Source organism: Saimiri boliviensis, chromosome 6, assembly GCF_048565385.1.
Source record: "Saimiri boliviensis isolate mSaiBol1 chromosome 6, mSaiBol1.pri, whole genome shotgun sequence".
In the NCBI taxonomy this organism is placed as follows: Eukaryota; Metazoa; Chordata; class Mammalia; order Primates; family Cebidae; genus Saimiri; species Saimiri boliviensis.
Window position 1 is genome coordinate 129922383 of NC_133454.1, and position 21628 is coordinate 129944010.

At 53.4% G+C, this 21628-nt stretch overlaps 1 protein-coding gene across 14 annotated transcripts in view; it reads right to left on the reverse strand.

The window, feature by feature from the left end:
- The window catches only part of SHANK2 (SH3 and multiple ankyrin repeat domains 2), a 684346-nt gene that overhangs the window by 245626 nt on the left and 417092 nt on the right, over positions 1-21628 (reverse strand). The window contains exon 1 of one of the 14 annotated variants that reach the window (XM_074401834.1): positions 4263-9412. The exons of the other annotated variants lie outside the window; for them this stretch is intronic. Within the exon in view, the coding sequence (XP_074257935.1) occupies positions 4263-4329 (67 nt within the window). The 5' untranslated portion in view covers positions 4330-9412. Of the gene's footprint in view, positions 1-4262; positions 9413-21628 lie in introns of those variants that run through there. 14 annotated transcript variants of the gene reach the window in all.

Sequence of the window (21628 nt, forward strand, 5' to 3'; positions counted from 1 at the left end):
TACGTCACGGTGCCGGGTGTCCATCACAGCACCGGGTGTCCGTTACAGCGCTGGGTGTCTGTCCGTCACAGCACTGGGTGTCTGTCGAAGCATCCAGTGTTCGTCACAGCGCCGGGTGTCCGTTACAGCACCGGGTGTCTGTCTGTCACAGTGCTGGGTGTCCGTCACAGTGCTGGGTATACGTCACGGTGCCGGGTGTCCATCACAGTACTGGGTGTCCGTTACAGCGCTGGGTGTCTGTCCGTCACAGTGCTGGGTGTCCGTCACAGTGCTGGGTATACGTCACGGTGCCGGGTGTCCATCACAGTACTGGGTGTCCGTTACAGCGCTGGGTGTCTGTCCGTCACAGTGCTGGGTGTCCGTCACAGCACTGGGTGTCTGTCGAAGCATCCAGTGTTCGTCACAGTGCCGGGTGTCCGTTGCTGCCACCGTGTGATCTTGATCTGTCCTTTTCTACCATCCATCGTACCTCGCCGTGTGCCACACACACCATCTAAATGTAAAACACGCTCCGTTCTGAATGCTCACAGCAGCTCTACAAGACAGGTACCAGCAGCACTGGCCTCTGCTGAGCTCAGGTCCACGCCAAAGATCTTTGCCAGTGTCCAAGCTCTGAGGACTGCCTTGTGGCCATGCTCAGCGCCTTCTTCCTTCCAATAAGCTGCTCCGGCTCACTCTATAGCTATTTGCAAGCAGCAGCTCCTCCCTCTACCCCAGGGCCAGGAAGCTCAGCGCCTCTCCCAGCCTCCCTCCAGGAGCGCCTGGGTTCTGGCCAATGAGATAAGAGCAGGCACCTCCCAGGAGGGGCTTCCTTTCCCCAAACCAAATCTCTCCGGAGCCTGCAGCTTTTCAGTCCTTCCCTCTTCCCTGTCTGGAACGTGGAAGAGGATCTACAGCCGTGCTGTCCCCAGAGCACGCTGAGGACATGGAGGAGGAGGAGGGGAGAAGGAGCCACGGGCCCAGATCGCCGTGGCACAGCTCTGCCCGCCTGGCCCCTGCCTTGTTGGGTGAGATGAGTAAAGCCCTGTGTGTTTAGGCAACAATTTCTGTTTTTCCCAGTCAGGCAGCGTCCTAACTGCAAGGCCATGCCTTATGTGTGCCTTTTAGCCACAAACAGCCCCATGAGACAGGAACTGTCATTAAATAATCGCTTATCAAATGAGGAAACTGAGGCACCGGAAGGTTAAATGGTGTTCCCCTGTAACACACTCAGAGCTGGTGATTAGATTGGTATCTTAACATTTCTGCAGTAATGCAAACAGAGACTCCATGAAAGGAATCCACCCGGAAGAAAAGCAGGTGTGATCTGTTCATTTCCCAGGTCACCCAGCTACTGAACATCAGAGCTGCGATCCAAACACAGGTCCTCCTGGCTCTGTGAGTCGAGGTCATCCCACAGCATCTGGCTGCAAAAGATTGGTTTTACCTGTAGCGTTTTTTTTTTTTTTTAAAGAGGCAGAGTCTTGCTGTATTGCCCAGGCTGAAGTCCAGCAATGCAATCATAGCTCACTGCAGCCTTGAACGTGTGTGGTCAAGCAGTTCTCCTGCCTCAGCCACCTGAACAGCTGAGACTATAGGTGTGCACCATCACACATGGCTATATATATATATATTTTTTTAACTTTCTGTAGAGGTGAAGTCTCACTATGTTGCCTAGGCTGGTCTTGAATTACTGGCCTCAAGCAATCCTCCCACCTCAGCCTCCCACAGCACTGGGATTACAGGCATGAGGTACGGTCCCACCTATAACATTTTTTAAAGGATAAATCTTAGAGGTGAATAGTGCCCTGTAGATAATATTTTTTGTAATGCTACACTTGAGAATTATTTGGGAATATGGGAAAAACATGGAATCCTAGGTTCTTGGAGGAGGGACCCTCATTGGAGAACGGGACAGGCTCTGCCTAGGCTTTCCCAGCCCAGAAGGGAGGGTGCTCACCTCTCCGCTGTTGCCTTTCCACCACTGGGCTCCTTCACCTGCTTTGCATGCTCAGTGGACGCCTCCCGTGTGCTGGGTGCCGGGTGCCCAGTGCCCATGGGGAGAGCAGGGTGGACTTCTTTTCTGCCCACACTAGCACTTCCTGCAGCTCTCGGGCCAAACCAGGCTGGAGACGCCATCAGAGGGGAGGCCACGCTCAGTTTCTGGTGATGCTTTCCAATTACCACCCTCCCAAATTGCCTGGACAAATGAATAAAGCTCTTGGCTGTCACTGAGTTGGTTTCTACTCTATAGTAATTAGAATGTTTAAAAAAAATCAGCCCAGGAGCTCAGTGGAAGCATGTATACCAATACATCGAGCCAAACTCACAGTTTAAATGGAAATTTGAGTAAATGGATGAATCTGTGCCTGATTTGCATTTGCTGATGAGCTCGGCTGGGAGTGTCCATGCCTAAGCGGGTTCCGTTTCCAGAACGGCTCTGTCTCCTCTCTCTGTCCGGAAGGAACACCTAGTGAACGTGACCTACATGCCCCTGGCCCAGGCAGCCCAGGGCTGGGGTCACCAGTGGGGAGGAAGGGTGGGGAACTGTGGCCAGACTCCAACAGACTTGTCCATGGCTGAGCTAACCTGGCCTGGGCCCAGAGGGGAGGAGAGCCTGCCTCTGGCTGTGGGCAGGGCGTCTGGAGGAGCCTTACTCTGTGTGCCCCTGCCCCTCATGCCTGCCCCTCCAACACCCACTGCCTAACCCCACGGAACACCCTTAGGGCCCTCTTTGTGGTCGGCCTCTTTCCCCGGCCAATCAGAGCACCTCAGAGAAAGCCGATGTCAATCAGAGCCCCCATTCTTGGCGCAAACACCCTGAGCATCTCCCGGCACGAGGTGTCCGGCGATGCTCCCGGCCAGGCCTCCTTACCCCCCAGAGAGAGCCCAGGAGGGGGCCGTGCCCAAGGGCACGCGGCGGAGCCTGGATTTAAATCTAGGAATGGGTGGGGGCGGGAGGATTCTTTTTAGCTTCATAATCTTTTTTAAGGATGCCGGCAGCTGAGGCTTTGGAAATAGGACATCTAGAAAAAAAGACCTGTTGAGCTCAAGGAAACCGCCCCGATCGTGTGGGAAGGCAGCTGCGACTTCATCGCTCGGGTTTCAGCGCTAGGACTTTGGCCAACGGGACTTCTTGGTCAGGGGGACCCATCTCCAGCAGGACGCCTTCCTGGGGAGGATGCGGTGGGTCCCACTGGTGCCCCAAGAGAACAAAGACTACACCCCTCCGCCCCCGGCCATGACCTCAACAAGCCAAGGCCAGATGCTCAGGGCTGGTTCCCCGCCACCCACCAACTCGGGGCACCCCAAAAGATTCTACATGTCACTGACAAAACCCAGGGTGGCCAGGCTGGTGAGGACCAGCGGGGAGACTGGGCAGGGGTCACCATAGTCTTGGCATCTCATGGCTTGCATGGATCTCTTCAACCGCAAAGCAACATCTGGGAGGGAGACTCCCTCACGGGAGGCGCCTCACGTCTCACTGGACCGGGTCCCGGAGGCCCCCACCCTCCCGCTGGACCCCTCCCAGGCTGGCCGCTCCTGCTCTCCGTGACCTTTGCAGGCACGAGGAAGCAGCTGGAGAGAAGCTATGCAGAAGTTGATATAAGCCATTATGCAGTCTATAAACGCACATGGTGTTTCTCTCTTTCCGCTGCTACCATGCCGAAGGAGCACACTGTCCACTCGGTTAAAACAACAGCATCAATTCACCCAGCCATGCTGTCTTTGAAGAAAGGCAGGCTGCACGCGTGAACGGGCATGCTGCCCTAGGCCAGCCTTGTGGGGACTCCCAATAATAGTTGGTTGGGTGAGGAACGAACACACCCCAAAAGGAACAATCCACGCCTGCGGCCACAGCGCCTCATCATGCCACCAACCTCCCTTCGAGGTTAACCGCAGTGCTTACTAGGAAGAGATGTTCCAGTTTGTCTTAAAAACCCACCAGCTGCTCAAAGGGACCCTTGGGAATATAAACAGGACCCCTGGGATTCTGGCTGCAACTGAGAAGCCCGTTTCCTCCCGGGTGATCTGAGGCTATCTTTATTTCCATTCTAAATCAGAAGCAGGCGAAAGCCCTGATGGAAACAATAGCCCCGGGGCGCCCGGCAAGCAGAACACAGACCCTGGCAAACACATGAAGGGCAAAGCCACGGCTACCCCGTCTCACCAAGCGCTGGCAGGACTGCCCGAGTCCCTTGGTCCTCCCGTCCCCACGGCTCTCGTAAAGAACAAAGGCTTCGCACACCAGCCCACAGCAGGTTCGGGAGGCGGCACCGTACCTCCAAAATGAACTTTCTTCTTGAACCGTGAATTCTCGGCCATCCTTTCTAACCTGGGTGTGACCATCTCACTCAGACCGCTGCTCCTCAGGGTCTCCGCGGAGACTGAGTCCACGGGGCGGCCTCATCATCTACTACCGCCCGTTAATCCAACAGGAGAAAAAAAAAAAAAAGTTGCAGCCCTCTGGGGGCTGAATTGAAGAAGGAAAGAAAAAAACCAATCGGATGAAGAAGAAAGATGGCTCCGGGAGTGTTTGATCCACGAGGAGGAAGTTCACAGATTTGACTTCTGGGGACCAAACATCCACGTCAGCTGAAAATTCGGTTCTTTGACACAAGTTGTAAGCTCCAGACTGGAGCCGCGTCCTTCCACTTCCCACCGTACCAGGGACTTTTTTTTTTTTTTTTTTTCCTAGTGCCGGTTTCCATGGCAATGCATCAGTCACTAGTCTAAATAAGTACGGGCGAAGGACGCCTGAAAAACCAGTGCAATTACGCATGCCATTAGCAGGGAGAGGCAGTGATTCAACCCGGCTATTAGGACGGGCCGGAGGTGTCACTCAGAGGCTTCTGCTGTCCTCATCCCCCATAATTGCTTTCTCATTTTGCAAGGCTTGGTGTTCCCTCCGTCTCACCAGTTCAGAGCCCTGCTTTCTGGGAAGTGGGCAGTGAAGCCCGTTTTGGCTGCACAGATGCCCTGAGCCGATGCCAGAGGGAAGGCACTGTACCTCCGGGGAGGTGGCTTCGGCCCAAGGCATGCACTGTGCCCTCCTCTGGGCAGTGCATTTTTAGCGGGGCTTGGGGCAGCAGGAGGCAAGGAGAGATTTGGGGAAAATCCACAGACATGCTGCCGATTCCATCTGCAAGATCATGGCCAGCCGTCCGCCCTGTACCAGGGTCAGGGCACCGGGCTGGGGGCTGAGCCTCCTTCCTTCTCGGCCTTCAAACACTTCCCAATCAGTACGTCCCGTGAGAGGGGGAATGCCACAGCGGGGCAGGGAGGGAGCGCTCCTCCCTTTTTGATGGGGTTCATTCCTTTTTCTTGAATTGCTCCTCTGAACATCTGTCAGGGCCTGAGACGGAAGCCCTCACCTTCTTCAGCTGCAGGCTTTTGGTGGGTTAGAAAACAGATTGGAAGGGGTTGGGGACCCTCCACAGATGTCCTCGCTACCTCCTGGAGAGGCAGATCGTGTGGAAGGGAGGCAGCCTGGACTCAATCCCGGCTTTGCTGGTCACTGGCGCTATGACCTTGGGCTTGCTTCCAGTGATCTCGATTTGTCAGCTGGGGATAATCACGAATTATCCATAAGATAGAAACCAGGGTCATGAGAATATGATGAATTAAAGGAGAGTGGCTGGCACACGATAGGCACGCAAGGAAGATCGGCTTTGTCATGAGGATGTGATGAATTAAAGAAGAGTGCCTGGCACACAGTAGGCACGCAAGGAAGATGGGCTTTGTTCCTGTTCTCACATTCACTGCTGACGTGAAAAGCACACCAGGCGCTGTCACCTGCATGCTGGCTGTGGCGCTTCCCTGCCTAGGGTTTCAGAGAGTCTGTGGTGTAACTCATTCCTCTGATTCCCATTCGCCCACCCACCTTGGAACAGACGCTCTGTAAAGATTGAGAAATGAGAAGAGTGGACCCAGTGAAGGTCAGTGACTGGCTCAAAGTCACACAGCCAGGTAAGGGTGGAGCCGGAGCTGGAGCCCAGTGCTGTGCCTACACATCGTCCATGCCTGCTGCCCCAGCACTTCTGGGGACATGGGTGTCATGGTGTGGTGGGCATGGGCATGCGGTGGGGCACTGGGGACGAGGATGGAGGTGGGGTCATTCTCAGGGTGGCCTGGGGGATCCTGAACCTAACCCGAATCCTGCCCGCATGCAGCATGGCGGAGGGCTGTGGAACCCCGACGCACGTGGGCTCCTGGTTCCTGCAGCCCTTTCTTTCTGCCCATGGTCTGATGTGATCTATGAGCAAATCGGAGGGTCCTAAAAATAGCCCTGCCTGGCACTCGAGGGACCCAGGGGGCTGTTGCTGCTCGCTGGGATTTCAGTGGGAGGCAGAGGCCGCAGAGACAGCAGGTAAAAATAGCAAGGGTTTCCACAACAGCCCTGCTCCAGCGCCTGACATGGCAGCACACGAGATCCTTTCGTCCTGCTATGCTGGAATCTTAAAGGTTCCCATCCTCGGAGACACCCCGTCTTGCCAGGAAGGCGAGGAGCTTGCAGCTGCACACAGCAGAGGCTCCACCTTCCCTGAAGTCCTTAAATCCCCTACCTCAGGCTGACTGGGGAGGTCAGAAGCGGGTGAGGGTGGAGCTGCGAAGCAAAAGGGGTTGGCCCCCTCCCCATGGGCGACCCCCAGCAGGTTCCTAACCTCGCTGAGATTCGGCTTCCGCATCAGGAATAGGCAGGCAGACAAGAGCAGCTCCTGCCAGTGGAGGGGAAGCAATGGACCGCTGGAAGCAGCTCCATGCAGGCAAGGGCCACGCTGCCCCTGGATGCCACTCAATCCGCAGGGCCTGGCACTGGGGAGATGCCCATCCATACCGACTGCCTGCACATACATGCTTATAAACCATAAAGTGCTGTGAAAAGTGCCATGGTCATTTCTGACGTGGGAGTCATCACCGCCAACTGGTTTAGCACAAGTGGACGGCACCCAGGGACATCTCCCGAGACTACAGAGAAGGAGCCTGGTGTCTGGCGTCCACAGCCCCCTAAGTGTCAATCTGCTCCCTGATGCCATGGGTGATGGGACTGTAGGAATGTCCCCTAGAATCTTATCCCTGTGACTCCTTCGTTGGTGAAAAAGTGGGGATGGGGAAGGTGCCAGCTCGGGGGACTGTGTGGAGAACCCACAAGGATGTGTGGAAAGTGTCCCAACTGAAATCCAGTCATCTATCACACCCCCATGGCAGGGAAGCCCCGAGAGATCCCTGGGAGGGAGGGCTGGAGACGGGGAGAGGAGTTTATGCTGTTCTTGGCCCCACAGCAGCCCCCAATTACCCAGAAACATGCAGGAATGACAGGCGAGACTTACAGCTGTATGTTCCTGAGGTATACGTGTGCTGACACATGTGAACACACGTGCACAGATTCATGCACACAGACATGCATACCCACACACGCATGTACATGAATGCACACCATGCACACACACACACACATCTGTGCACACATGGTGAGGAGGAATAGAGGAGAGATCGGAAATTGGGAATGCTTTTCTTTGGAAAAATGACCTCTACACTTTCTTTCTTCTGGAACCCAAAGGAGTCCAGTCCTCATTCCCCAAAGACCTGAGCCCAGGCTTCCGTGTGCCAGGCAGGCCTGAGGCGAGACTCCCAGCTCACTATCAGTGCGGGCATCTTCTCTCTGTGCCCGTCCCTTTCCTCCAGTTAACACCTGGACACCACTCCACGGACGTCTGGAGACAAGGGGCTCCCTGGCGCACTCTGGCGCTCCTTCCAGGAAGAAGGGAGCAGCTCTCGTTTTGTTTCACACACATCACACCTAGTGGGGCTGTCAGGGTTTCCCTCAGTGACAGCTGCCACTCCCTGGCACACACTCTGAGGCTTCCTCCCAGTGCCTCAGACGGGCACGCCTGGAGGTCAGTTCTCAATGAACTTTTAGCCATCTGGATGTCAGGGTTGTATGCAGGAGTCAGAGACGCCGACCTCTCCAGGCAGGCCGTGTGTAAAGGAGCTGATGTACCACCATGGGGAGTTGTGGGTACTGGGCTCCCCTGAGTCTTGGAGGTGTGCCCACCCAACTGCTGGGGCAGGCCTGTTCTTTCTGAGGACAGTGGTGGGTGGGGCTGGGCTCAGGGCACCCCTCTGTGAGCAGAGTTCTCACTGAGGCAGTTCTCCCCCTGGGTGTGGTCTGGAGGTTCGTGGGCCAGCTATGGCTATCCAGGTGCTGTGGAGGTACCACTGGCGTGCTGCAGGCACAGCTGGGATGTGGACATTCAGCAGCCAAGTACCCCGCCTGCAAGACTTCCAAAGGTCCCACCCAATCCTAGACAAGTGAAGCGTCTTTTTCTAACCATCAAGAGCTCAGATCCTAAATTCTTTCCACAAGAAGCACAGAGTGTTTGGGGCATGGCTTGAATACACACTGAATTCTTCAGAAACGCCAGTGACTTAAACATCAAGGGAAGACAGTCCTTTGTTTAGCTGGGGCTTTCAAAGAACTGCTCACCAATTCCCCAAACTGCACCATCAGCAGCAGGGCCCCTAGGGGGGGTGAGTGCAGCAGTCACCCATCGTGGCACTAAAGGTGACTGCAGGGTCATCCTCCCCGTCCTCTGTTCTCCAGGCCAGGGCGCCCAACTGCATGCATCTGGAAATCATCCTCCTTCTCTGTCATGCTGTCCTCTCCTCTGTCCCCACTGTCACCTCTGGGATGTGTGCTGTCTCTTGGTACTCAGCCCCACTCCTGCCCTTCTCTGCTCTCAGGGGCTAAGTATGCTCACTGCATTTCCCACTCTCTTGTCAGGGCAGCAGTCAGGCTCTGCTGACGGGAGGCAGAGCTGGACTTCGTGGCTGGCATAGGTGGCACCTGAGGAATGTTTATGGGGTGCCGCTCACGCTCTCAGCAATACCTCTTAGTTCTTTTTACTTCTGTTAACCCTAAGGGACATGACGGCTTCCTGCAGTGACCAATCTCTGGGTGACATCACCTATCCCTTTCTGCTCTTCCAGCCTTTCCAATACTTTTGAAAACATTTTCCTGCATTCAATCCCCTCTGTTTGAAATACCTACAAGGGTATTTGTTTCTTCTGACTGTGCATCGATTCATAAAAGGTATTATCTTGATGTTTTTGAAATTATTATGTTGTGAATTTTTTTTTTCTGTAAGAATTTCTTTTAAAGATAATGGGAATCAGGCCGGGCACAGTGGCTCACGCCTGTAATCCCAGCACTCTGGGAGGCTGAGGCGGGCGGATCATGAGGTCAGGAGATCGAGATCATCCTGGCTTACATGGTAAAAACATGTCTCTACTAAGAATACAAAAAAATTTAGCTGGGTGTGGCAGCAGGCACCTGTAGTCTCAGCTACTTGGGAGGCTAAGGCAGGGGAATTGCTTGAACCTGGGAGGCGGAGGTTGCAGTGAGCCGAGATCACACCACTGCACTCCAGTCTGGGCAACAGAGTGAGACTCTGTCTCAAAAAAAAAAAAAAAAAAAAAAAAAGAGAGAGAGAGAGAGAGAGAGAGAGAGAGAGAGAGAGAGAGAGAGAGATTAAGGGGAATTCTTATACATAATTGTTTGGGAAAATGGGTACAATGTGTCTATTAGATGTAAGAACCACAGAGCAAAAATGAGAGATGGTTTCTTCAAGGGCTGAGGGTAGTAGAACTAGAAATAAAGGTCAAAACTGCTGCCTCCTAACCTAGCGTGCCTCGAAGGCTGCTGGTGGCTTAACCTCGAGACTTACGAAAAGAGTCTCTTAGCTTAAAAGCAGGAATGACAACTTACGAGGAATGGCTGGAGAATAGTGTGCTCAGAAAGGTTCTAAGCCTCCTGAAAAAGAGGTTTTAAATAACTGAAAGCTTTCAAAAGAAGCCTATGTTGTTAGATAAAAATCTCACTGCTAATAATGAATAAGCCTCATTTTAACTTTTCTGCTGGGTCCCTCGTCTCCTTACCCTTATGGGACATGTTTATAAAGCACTGTCGGACCCCATGCAGGGCTGGAAACATGCTTATGGTCCTTGTGGTAGACAAACTGCTAAGGTGGCCCTGGATTCTACCTTCTGCTCTTCAGGCCCTGAAGTGATTCTCTCCCACTGAGTGTCTGCTGGGTCTGAGATGTGCTTCTTCCAAGTAGAATACAGCAAAGTGGACAAGATGTATGTGACTTCATGCACATGATTACATGATTATATTAGATGGTACCGATTTTCTCGCTGGAGTCTGTCTTTCTCTCTCTGGCCTCATGAAGCAAGCAGTCACCTCAGGGAGCTCCACTGCATGGAGACACAGGTGGCTTCTGGTTGCTGAGAGCAGCCTCCAGCCTCCAGCCAGTCATGAAGCCCTTAATCCTAAAAATGCAAGGAACTGAATTCTGCCAACAACCTGTGAGAGCTCAGAAGTGGTTCCTTCCCCAGTCAGCCTCCAGATGAGAATGCAGCTCAGCCCACAGGCTGAGTGAAGCCTTGAAGAAGACCCAGCTAAAGCATGCCGCTCTCCTAACCTAGAGACACCACAAGAGAGTAAATGCATGCTGGTGGAGCCACGGATTTTATGGTAATACTGCCATGCGTAATAGGTGATGAATCAAGTCTTATACTGTTTAGACTTATGAGCCACGCCACATAGCCTTACTTGGTATAGCATTATACAAACATTCTGTGGGTGAAACCATGTCTCCTGGGCCTGAGGAAGAGGATGGAGAGAGACAATGTGGGAGAAGCAAACTGAGGCAAGAAACAAGAACAGGTGTTCTCAGATAGCAGTGAAGCAGCTCCAAGGAGCCAGCCCTCTCCTAGGTGCTCTGAATGCTCTAGGAACAGAAATAAGAGCAGGTTCCTTTTCAAAGCTGGCCGAATCCACTTAAAAAAAAAAATCCCACATCAAACCCTGACTCCTCAAGAAGTGTGTTCTGGAGGCCACAAAGTTCCTTACAAAGTTCCTTTTTTTTTTTTTTTTGAGATGGACTCTTGCTCTGTCACCCGCGCTGAAGTACAGTGATGTGATCTTAGCTCAATGCAATCTCCGTCTCATGGGTTCCAGCAGTTCTCCTGCCTCAGCCTCCTGAGTAGCTGGGATCACAGGTGCATACCACCACTCCCAGCTGATTTTTATATTTTTAGTAGAGACAGGGTTGGGTTTCTCCATGTTGGTCAGGCTGCTCTCGAACTCCTGACCTCAAATGATCTGACTGCCTCAGCCTCCCAAAGTGCTGGGATTACAGGCATGAGCCACCACGCCTGTCTCAAAGTTCATTCTTACACTTGGCTCAGCTAAGAAAGAACCCTCTGTGCAGCAGGTTTTGTTCTGGTGGTGGGAGTGTGTGTTTGCACATGCATGTGGCCATACATATAAAAATGTCTCCAAGGACTATTGCTGTCAGAGGACTCCATGTCACTGAACGTCCTGCTCAGAGCACTGTTAGCTCCTCTGGGCCTTTTCTGAGTCATCCTGTCCTCAGATCTCATAGCACGGTGTCCTTTTGGAAGTATCAGACAGCAGCTGATTCAGAGGATGCAAGAGGTCTGGAATTCCCAAGCCGGGAGGCTTAGGAGAGGTGTGGTGAGCAGATGACTGCTGTCAACCACGTCCTGCACAGAGCTGTGCCAACACCTGTGGCCAGGCCATCTGGGCAGCTTTGTGTCCAAACACGAGCTCAAAGGTGGCAGGAAGACATTAACTCTGAGTTCTGGAAATGTCACCTGCTCAGTGATTGGGAATGGAAACCTGTCTCAAGATCTAACAGGGTGATCAGGTTCTTCTAATCAGAAGAAACAACTTGCAGCAGATCCCCACACACCTGCAGGAGAGGAGACACTCGAGGTGGGTGAGATGAGAAAAGTCCTCAAGGTCGTTAAAACCAGTCCCAACCAGATGTTGGTCTAAAAGGAATGAAACCAACATTTGCTAAATGCCTACTATGTGCCATAAGCTTTCGTTGGTAAGAAAATATTTTTGAAAGTATGTCTTTAAAAAAAGAGCATTCCACAGCTTGATGCTTTGGGGGAAAATACTTAAGGTAAGGCCATTACAAGACTATCATTAGCCTGAATAACATGGGCAAGAATAAGTACCATACCGTGTACTAAAGGGAGGGATGTTTTTCTACTGTGCGGAATTTCAGTGAGTAAATGTTTCCCTACAATATTCATAAACGCCACTAACACCCTAAGCAGCAACATTTAACTTATTTGCAGCTGGTTGTGTGTCATATTTAAACTGAATCATTTTTCAACACTGGAGAATCTTAAAAGCTGAGCGTGGCAGGAAGAATTTCCTTGGGTACTGGGATAGGAAGGTTCATAGCACCGAGGGCTCGCCAGGGTGCAGTGGCCCAGACCCGCTCCTCCCAAAGGGCCTGGGGCCTTTGACAGCTGCATGTCAGCTGTGACTGCTGGCTGAAGCCCTGGGCTAATGAGGTCAGAGCAAGGGCCTGATCCCCAAAGAGGCTCACTATGGACTGAATTACTCGGACCAATGGGCGTTGTTCAGATGAGCCTCACCCCAAGATGAACTTCACCCCAATGCTGCCCCATCCTGAGAGGATGCAAGGAGAAAAGATGCATCCGTATCAACACAGAAACAGTGCTATCCACAGCAACACTGAGAACGTCATTTATCAAAGACCCACTTCAGGCCAGGCGCGGTGGCTCACGCCTGTCATCCCAGCACTTTGGGAGGCCGAGGAGGGTGGATCACGAGGTCAAGAGATCGAGACCATCCTTGGTCAACATGGCGAAACCCCGTCTCTACTAAAAATACAAAAAATTAGCTGGGCATGGTGGGACGTGCCTGTAATCCCAGCTACTCAGGAGGCTGAGGCAGGAGAATCGCCTGAACCCAGAAGGCGGAGGTTGCAGTGAGCCGAGACCGCGCCATTGCACTCCAGCCTGGGTAACAAGAGCGAAACTCCGACTCAAAAAAAAAAAGACCCACTTCTTGTCAGCACATTGCTGGTACTCCACATTCTTTATTCCCTGTCTTCATGGACAACCCAGTTCTGCAAACAACTGAAAGATGGTGCACAATGAATGAAACAATGTGTGCAGAAGCCTAGGGGAAGAACAGCCACCTTCTAAGCCATGTCCTCTCTGTTCCTCACAAGCACCTAGACCAAGCAAGGCAGACGTGTCATTATAACTGGCCTGATGGTCCATAAAAGCACATCCAGGTGGCTGGATGCGTGAACTCACACGCACAGGCAGTGGCAGGGACAGAGCTCAACTTGCAGCTCCACGTGAGTTTCTCTGCGCTCAGCCGTGTTTCTGAGAGCTGTTCTTGGTAAGTGGGTTGAGGGCTTTTACACCTCTTTCCCCGCTTTAGTGATGGATGCCTCTTTTTCAGTGAAATCTAACCCAGAACCTACCACAGAAGCAGTGAGTGCAGAGGCCCTGCCCCCTCACTTCCCGTTAGCATCTTGGAGGGACCCAGGCTCCACTGGGGCTGGGTTTGGAAGCTGGGGATAAAGAGCTCTTACCTGCACGAAAAGCAGGGAGTGCAGGGGTCTGGCCACTAAAAGGGGCCCCAGAAACCTGTGGTCAAGCTGCACTTTGCCAATTCACCAATGCCTTATGGAGCTCACATGCGAGGCTCTGGTTAGGAGGCTAGAGATGTGGGGTCTTTGCCCTGGAGCTACTCTGAATCTGGTGTGGGTGGGTAGGGTGGGCAGACAAATTAGATTCTCCTGTGATCAGGGCTAGAACAGAGGTGGACAAAACTGGTGGAAAGCAAAAGGCAGGGGCAAGTGTCTCTGTCTGCGGGGATCAAAGATTTTCAGAGGAGAAATGAAGCTCCCTTGGGAAGGCAGGTGGGGGTTGGCTGTGGTAGACGGCAATAAGACCTAAAATTATTCCCCTCCCTGAACCCACACCCATGTGCAATGTGACATTGCAGCTCCTCTTATCAAGAGACAAAGCCTGTCTGCTGAGACCTTAAAGTTGGTCTGGCCCTGTGATACTGGCCAATAGCATGTGGTACAAGTGACCCTGTGCCAGTTCTGAGTCTAGCATACAAAGGCCTCACATGCTTCCATTCACTCTCGGAAGGCTGCACAGCTGCTATGTCAGTAGGCCTGGGCTAGCCTGCTGGAGGATGAGACTCAGATGCCCTGGTCATCCTTGCCGAATTGCTGAGAGTTTGCCAACTGCCACTACAGACACGAGTGGAAGTCTACCTGGGAACAGAAGAACCTCTCTGCAGAGCCCACCCTAATTTGACTTACAGAATCAATCGGTTTAAGTCACTAAATTTTAGGATAATTTGTTATGCAGCAACTGCTGACTAATACACGATGACTCTGAGCAAGCCACTTGATAACTTAGCAACAGTTTTACCACCTACAAAATGGAGATGACAACTCTTAGCTCTGGCATGGAGCAGTTGTTAAGAGTCACATGGGAAACTATGTCAAAATGTTTTGCAAATTTTAAAGGGCAAGGTAGCTGTGGTGGAAGTAGTACTATTAGAAGGACAGCCTGGAAGACAAACTGTGGGAGGTTGGCCAATACTTCCCATAAGAACTGCCACATTCAGGGTCTTTTTCCAGAGAACAGCGGAGTTCCCTAAGGGGTTCCTTAGGGGATACTGAGTCTCCACTAACTCCTGTGTAGTTTTCAGGGCTTTCTGGTGACGAAGGTGGTAGGTAATCTGCTTCCTGATGTAAGAGGCACCATGGTAGAGGAGGGATATCCTAGGAGCTGGTATCCCAGGCAGTGTTGATATTCTGGCCCCATTGCTTTGTGGTTTATATTCTAGGCCAAGGCTGTTCCTCTTGCTAGGAGGTTTCCTCGTGGGGAAACGAATGCTGCTACCCCTGCTCTGCACCCACATGGGGCAGGTACAAGGTGGAAATGAGGTGGCCCATGCCACCACCCTGGGTTAAGACACAGGATAAGTGACCTCCCAAGGTCCTGGGTTGGGGGCCCCAGCCCTAACCGCGAGCATTCAGATGGTGTTGTCAGCAACACAACCTCTGTTCCCCCACGACGCTGGACAGGGCCTGTGGGCTGTCTTCAGCTTTTATGCGCAAACATTTATATCAACAAAAGAAAACTTCCAGAGCCTCAAGGTGATTTTCTGCATGCAAAGGAGGCGAGAGGTGTTCTGACGAGTTTTGTTGGCTGACATTTTCCGGAAGTTATTTACGGGGCTCAGTGAAGGCATTTATTGTGTTTAGAGCTCTGTGCTATCCATGCTTTGGAAGAGGAGCAAATGAATACACAAGCACCCAGCGTCGGGGGAAGAACAGGCAGGTGCATGCGGAGCCCACAGCCTCCCTGCTGGCTCCCTGTTGACTATCGCCATAGAGACCGAGCCGTGGGGTTAAACCGACTCACAGAGGGCAGGGATTGGTTAGGAACACAGGGAAATGTACTCCCCCGTTGGAACCCAACAAACGAGAGTGTCCCGTGCCTCCCCAGATGCAGATGGGACCTTGAGGGACCCAAAGAGGCTGCCCCCTGCCTCCCTCCGGGATGAATGACAAGGGACAGCAGTTTGTCTGCAGCGAGAGGGCGGATCCGAGGCACTGCGACTTGGGAATGGTCACACTCGGTTCCTTTTGTAGAAGGCAGTCCTCTTACTGCCGATTAACTCAAGTCAGACTGGCAGCTGACCTGGTTCACCACGCAGGCTCAGGAAGTGCTGTGAGTGAGAACAAAGCCATCCCAGGACTCCAAGGAGCCCCAAATGAAAGGCACAGCTCCGCGGCTTCTGAGTGGAGCGGGGCTGGGCTTGTTGAGCCCAATGGACAGAGATAGTGAGTTCCTACCCAAACAGCATGTCTGCCTAAAATAAGCCAGGCACAAACAAATGCACACACCCAGAACACTGACCACGTGTGGTTTTCTTCTGCCCAGGGTGCTATGTTTGAATTACCGTTACCCCCAATTCAGGATTGCTTTAAAGAAAAACAAAGAACAGAACAGTTTCCAAACACTTTCAGTGACACTCACACCTCCTGCACATGCCCTCTGACCACGTAAGGAGGCCTATGGCTAAACATATCCATAAGAGGTTTGGGAAAATGATCCTCCTGGTGGCAGATGGCACAGCACGGGCTGATTGGTATTGGCAGCTAATAACGAATGAAGGGCCAGGCATGGTGGCTCACGCTTGTAATCCTAGCACTTTGGGAGGCTGAGGCAGGTGGATCACCTGAGGTCAGGAGTTCGAGACCAGCATGGCCAACATGGCAAAACCCTGTCACTACTACAAACACAAAATTAACTAGGCATGGTGGCTGGTGCCTATAATCCCAGCTATTTGGGAAGCTGAGGCAGGAGAATTGCTTGAACCTGGGAGACAGAGGTTGCAGTGAGCCAAGGTCATGCCATTGCACTCCAGCCTGGGTGACAGAGTGAGACTCAGTCTCAAAAAAAAAAAGGAGGAATGAAGTGGAAGTTCTGACAGATGTGGCCACACAGATGCATCTCAGAAACTCCCTGCTCAGTGAACGAAGCCAGATGCCAAGGGTTCCATCCGCACAACATGTCCAGATACACACGTCCATAGAGGCAGGAAACAGACTGGGGGGTGCCAGGGGCGGGGGATGGGGAAAACAGAGAGGGAGTGACTGCTTAAAGGGCATGGGGCTTCCTTTTGGCATCTGAAAGTATTCTGGAGTGAAAGAGAGATGGTGGTGGTACAGTCCTGCAAAGGTACGCATGCCACTGCACTGTGTACTTTAAAAATGGGAAAAGTTATGATGTTTGTGAACAGTTTTTTAATAACACTTTGTTGAAGTATCAAAGGCCGGGTGTGGAAGCTCATGCCTGTTATCCCAGCACTTTAGGAGACTGAGGCGGGTGGATCACAAGGTCAGGAGTTCAAGACCAGTCTGGCCAAGACGGTATAACCCTGTCTCAACTAAAAATACAAAAAATTAGCTGGGTGTGGTAGTGGGCGGCTGTCATCCCAGCTACTCAGGAGGCTGAGGCAAAGAACTGCTTGAATACGGGAGGCAGAGGTTGCAGCGAGCTGAGATCTCGCCACTGCACTCTAGCCTGGGCAACAGAGTGAGACTCTGTCTCATAAAAACAAACCAGACCAAAGCAAAGCAAAGGAAACTGAAAAGCAGGTAGATGCTCGAGCCGGATGGCCTAAGTCCCAAACCTGCCCCACCACCTACAGCTTCATGATGTGGGGCGAGCAAAACTCCCTCTCCCTGCGTCCGTGTTCTCCCTTGTCCTGACACCTACCGTTGCGTGTCGGCCTGGACGTGGCAGCGCACTTGAAGCTCTTAGAAGGGCCTTGGAGAGAGGAAGTGGGACATCTGCGCCCGCTGCTGTTACGTGCTTTAATCTTACCATTGTCACAATTTGCAGCACGAGGCCCCGGGAGCTGGGGCAGGTGAAACCCCCTCCGTGGGGTTCCCCAAGCTCTTGGAAGCAGGATGTGTGTATGCGTTCAACAAACACCTAGACTGTGAGTTCCTGGCCTGGCACCGCCTCGTGCAGCAGGCCCTGAGACTGAGACCTCCCCACTCATGCCTGACTGTCCCCATGATCTCATCACAACGAGATGCCCAGGGCTCAACCCCAAACCCCAGCCCTGTCAGGCTGTGCATGCCCCTAACTGGACGGCATCTCCCAGCCCTTCCAGCACTGTCCTTGGAGCTGCCTGATGAGCTGATGTCTCCCCACATCGATTCCTACCCTATCCACCTGGTCCCTGTGGATGAGCAGCTGGGCTCCTGGCCAGGCCAGCATCTCCTCCTCCCCCTGCTGAAGGATGAGGCTGCCACGGCAGGGCCCCCACCTCCCAAATCATCCAAGACACGGACGGCTAGGGCGACACTCTCTCCGGACCCCGTGTCTCCATTTCAGCATCTCTCCTTCCCAAAGTGGCCTCTGCTCGCTGTGCCCAGATCCTCTCCTCTCCTACCAACCCCATCCCCCTTTTTTTGGTAATGGAGGTGAAATTTACAAAACTAAAAAAAAAAAAAAAAAAAATTAAAAAAAGTCCAATTTTGTGGCAATTAATACATTCACAACGCTGCAACCGCACTTCCATCTCATTTCGGAACCTTTAAGTCACCCAAAAGGAAATCCCATACCCAGGAAGCAGTCACTCCCCGTACGGACCAAACTGTGTCCCTGTCAGACACACAGGGTGAAGCCCCGATGCCTAATCTGACTGTAATTGGAGACAGAACCTTTAAGGAGATGACGAAGGTCACATGAGGTGGGGAAGGTGGGGCCCCGATCCTTAGGACGAGAGTCTTTACAGAAGACAAAGAAACACCCGTGTGCCTTCTCTCTCAGCACACCGGAGACAGGCTATGTGAGGACACAGTCAGAAGACGGCCGTCTGCAAGCCAAGGAGGGAGGCCTCCTTGGGAACCGAGTTTGATAGCACCTTGGCCTCTGACCCGCCTCCAGAACAGTGAAAAAGTAAGCGTGTGTTGTTTAAGCAACAGTCTGTGGCGTTTGGTGACGGAAGTCCACGCTGATCCTCCTCCCCCATCTCCTGGCAACCACTCATCTATTTTCTGTCTCTACAGACTTGCTAACTCTGGGCATTTCGCAGAAATGGAATCAAACAGTCCGCAACGCGCGGCCTTTTGTGTCTGGCTCCTTTCACTCAGCGTCCTGTTTCCCACACTCAAGCCTGTTGTGTCAGTCCCTCATTCCTTTGACGGGCTGAATAATATTCCATTCTCTGGACTGGTCTGTCCATCCCTCCACCTGCCAGGGGCATCCGGGCTGCTTTACTTTCTGGCTATTGTGGATGGTGCTGCTGTGAACATCTGTGCACAGGGACTTGTCTGGGCACCCGTTTTTAATTCTCTGGGGCGCCCTTCTTTCTTGAGCCCACAAAACCGGATTCGTATCAGCTATCAGCAAGGCGCCCGTGGCCTCCGTGCTGTGAGGGGAACGGCCCACAGGCAACCCTCATCTCAGCTGACACAGCCGCTGCCTCCTCCTGGCACGTGCTCTGATGGGCTGGGCTGGGCCAGGATCTCTAGATGTCCCCTTCTCACCCGCTGGATGCCCCTGGCCCCTCCTGTGGCCTCCTCCTCAGCTACCCATCCTCTGAGCTCAGTCCTCTGTGTCTTCCTTTCTGGCCACACACCCCCCCAGGGTGACCTGATCAAGTCTTGCCTTCAGACGCCATCAGACTGCTGTGGTCCCAGACTCACTCTCCAGCCGAACCCACGCAAGCTCTGCCCTGACACCCCACGGGCTGCTCAAATGTAACTCGCCCAGCATCACCCGCAGCATCACCCCATCTCTGCGCCGGCACCTCGCCCCTGCTCTCACCCTCCACAGCCAATCAGTCAACAAGTGCCTGCAGGTCATGGCCGACTCTGGCCCCTTCTCGCTGCCCACCCGCAGTCTCTGCTCTGGCCTGAGCCACCTTCCCCTCTCTCCGGGGCCCTCTGCCTGGCTCTGGCCCAGTCTCTCCAAGTCTCTCCTGTCCTGTCCCTTCTCCACCTGGCCCCAGAGCCATCTTTAGAAAGCCAAACCCATCACACCTCTTGCCTGCTCAGACCCTTGCATGGCCCAGGGATTTTTCTGTGTTCCCCAGGCCTCACTGAGGTGGGCTCAGCCTCTCTGACCACACCCCCACCCCCTTCCCTAGAAGCTACAGCTGTGCTGCCTTCTTGCTGTTTCCCCAGCGCAAGTCCGTTCCCGCCACGGGGCCTTCACACCTGACGTTCCTGCTGCCTGCAGTGCAATAGCCCATGCCCAGGCGGCCCATGTCCCATCTCTGCTGAGACACCCCACCTCTAGGAGCCGGTCTCTGTCCCGCCTAGGAAGCCTGCCCTCCCCTCCCCAGCACTCCCCAGCCCTGCGGTGGCTTCGCATCCCCAGCAGCTGCCATCTCCCTGCAGGGGACAGGCCTGCTGGCTCTGTGAGGGCAGGGGCTCTCTGCTTTGCCCCCCAGTAACCCAGCTCTGGAAATAGTATCTGGCACACCCAGCCCGCGCGGAGGGCTCCCTGCGGAATGAATGAATTCTGAGCATCTTCTGCATGTCAGATGCTGCCGACGGAGTGGTGACTAACAGCGACGAGGTGCAGGCTGGTGGGGAGACAGACGCGGAGCAGATCATCACAACTGAGTGGGATCGTCCACACCACGTGCTACTGGAGCCACGGAGAGTGCCAGGAGTGTGAAGGGCGTCGCTGGAAGCGTGGAGAGGAGGGACTGTCACAGCTGGGTTTTGCAGGATGAGTAGGAGTTGGGCAGATGGACACATGAGGGAAGGGCATCGCAGAAGGAGGAAGAACATAAGCAAAGGCCCCAAGGTGTGGAAAAAGCTTGGTATGTTTACACAGAAGCAAGGAGTTAACTCAACTCATATTACAACTCATGTGTGATGCCGAGTGTCTCATTAAATGCACGCACTAGCACTGTGGTGGGTGCAGTGACCGTCGCCATTTTAGGATCTGAAAACAGACTTGGAGAGGCTCCATCCCTTTCTGGAGGCTTTACAGCTATGAGTGACTGAGCCGTGATTGGAACCCAGGGCTGCTGCCTGCTTTTGTCAATAAAGTTTTATTGGCACACCACCATTCCATTCGTAGGTGTCCTGTCTGTGGCTGCTCCTTGCCACAGGGAGCGTGTGGTTGCAAAGGCTAAAATATTTACTCTCTGGCCTTTAGGGATAAAGTCTGGACCCCTGGCCTAGGACATGGAGAGGGGGCTGGCAGATCAGTTAGGGTAGGCTGTGCCTCACTAGGAGAGGGATCTGGGAAGGAGGGCCTGGCAGGTCTAGGGAGGAAGGAGGCCCAGGAAGAGGGGCAGGCTCAGCTCCCACAAGGTGTCTGTGCAGGCGCAGGGAACAGAGAGGACAGGGACTTGGAGCTGCCAAGGTGGAGAGGGCGGCCCCCCCAGCACTCGCCACGCCAGGTGCCTTTGTTCCTAGGCCCAGCTTGTGCCTGGCCAAGGTGGGACCTGGAGACAAGGTGAAGCCATGGCTCCGTTCACTTGCTAGAGCACTCACGGGAGGCAGGAGAGTGTGTAGACTCAGAAGACAGGAGAGTGTGCACACTCGCACGCTCACGGAAGACAGGAGGGTGTGTACACTCGCACGCTCACGGAAGAGGAGGGTGTGCACACTCGCACGCTCACGGAAGACAGGAGGGTGTGCACACTCGCACGCTCATGGAAGACAGGAGGGTGTGCACACTCGCACGCTCACGGAAGACAGGAGGGTGTGCACACTCGCACACTCACGGAAGACAGGAGGTTGTGCACACTCACACACGGAAGACAGGAGGGTATGCACACTTGCACACTCACAGAAGAGGGTGTGCACACACACACTCATGTAAGACAGGAAGGTGTGCACACTTGCACACTCACTGAAGACAGGAGGGTGTGCACACACACAAAGACAGGAGGGTGTGCACACTTGCACACTCATGGAAGACAGGAGGGTGTGCACACTCGCACACTCACAGAAGAGGGTGTGCACACTCACACTCATGTAAGACAGGAGGGTGTGCACACACAAAGACAAGAGGATGTGCACACTTGCACACTCACAGAAGACAGGAGGGTGTGCACACACACAGAAGACAGGAGGGTGTGCACACTTGCACACTCAGAAGACAGGAGGGTGTGCACACACACGTTCACAGAAGACAGGAGGGTGTGCACACTTGCACGCTCACAGAAGACAGGAGGGTGTGCACACACACTCACAGAAGTCAGGAG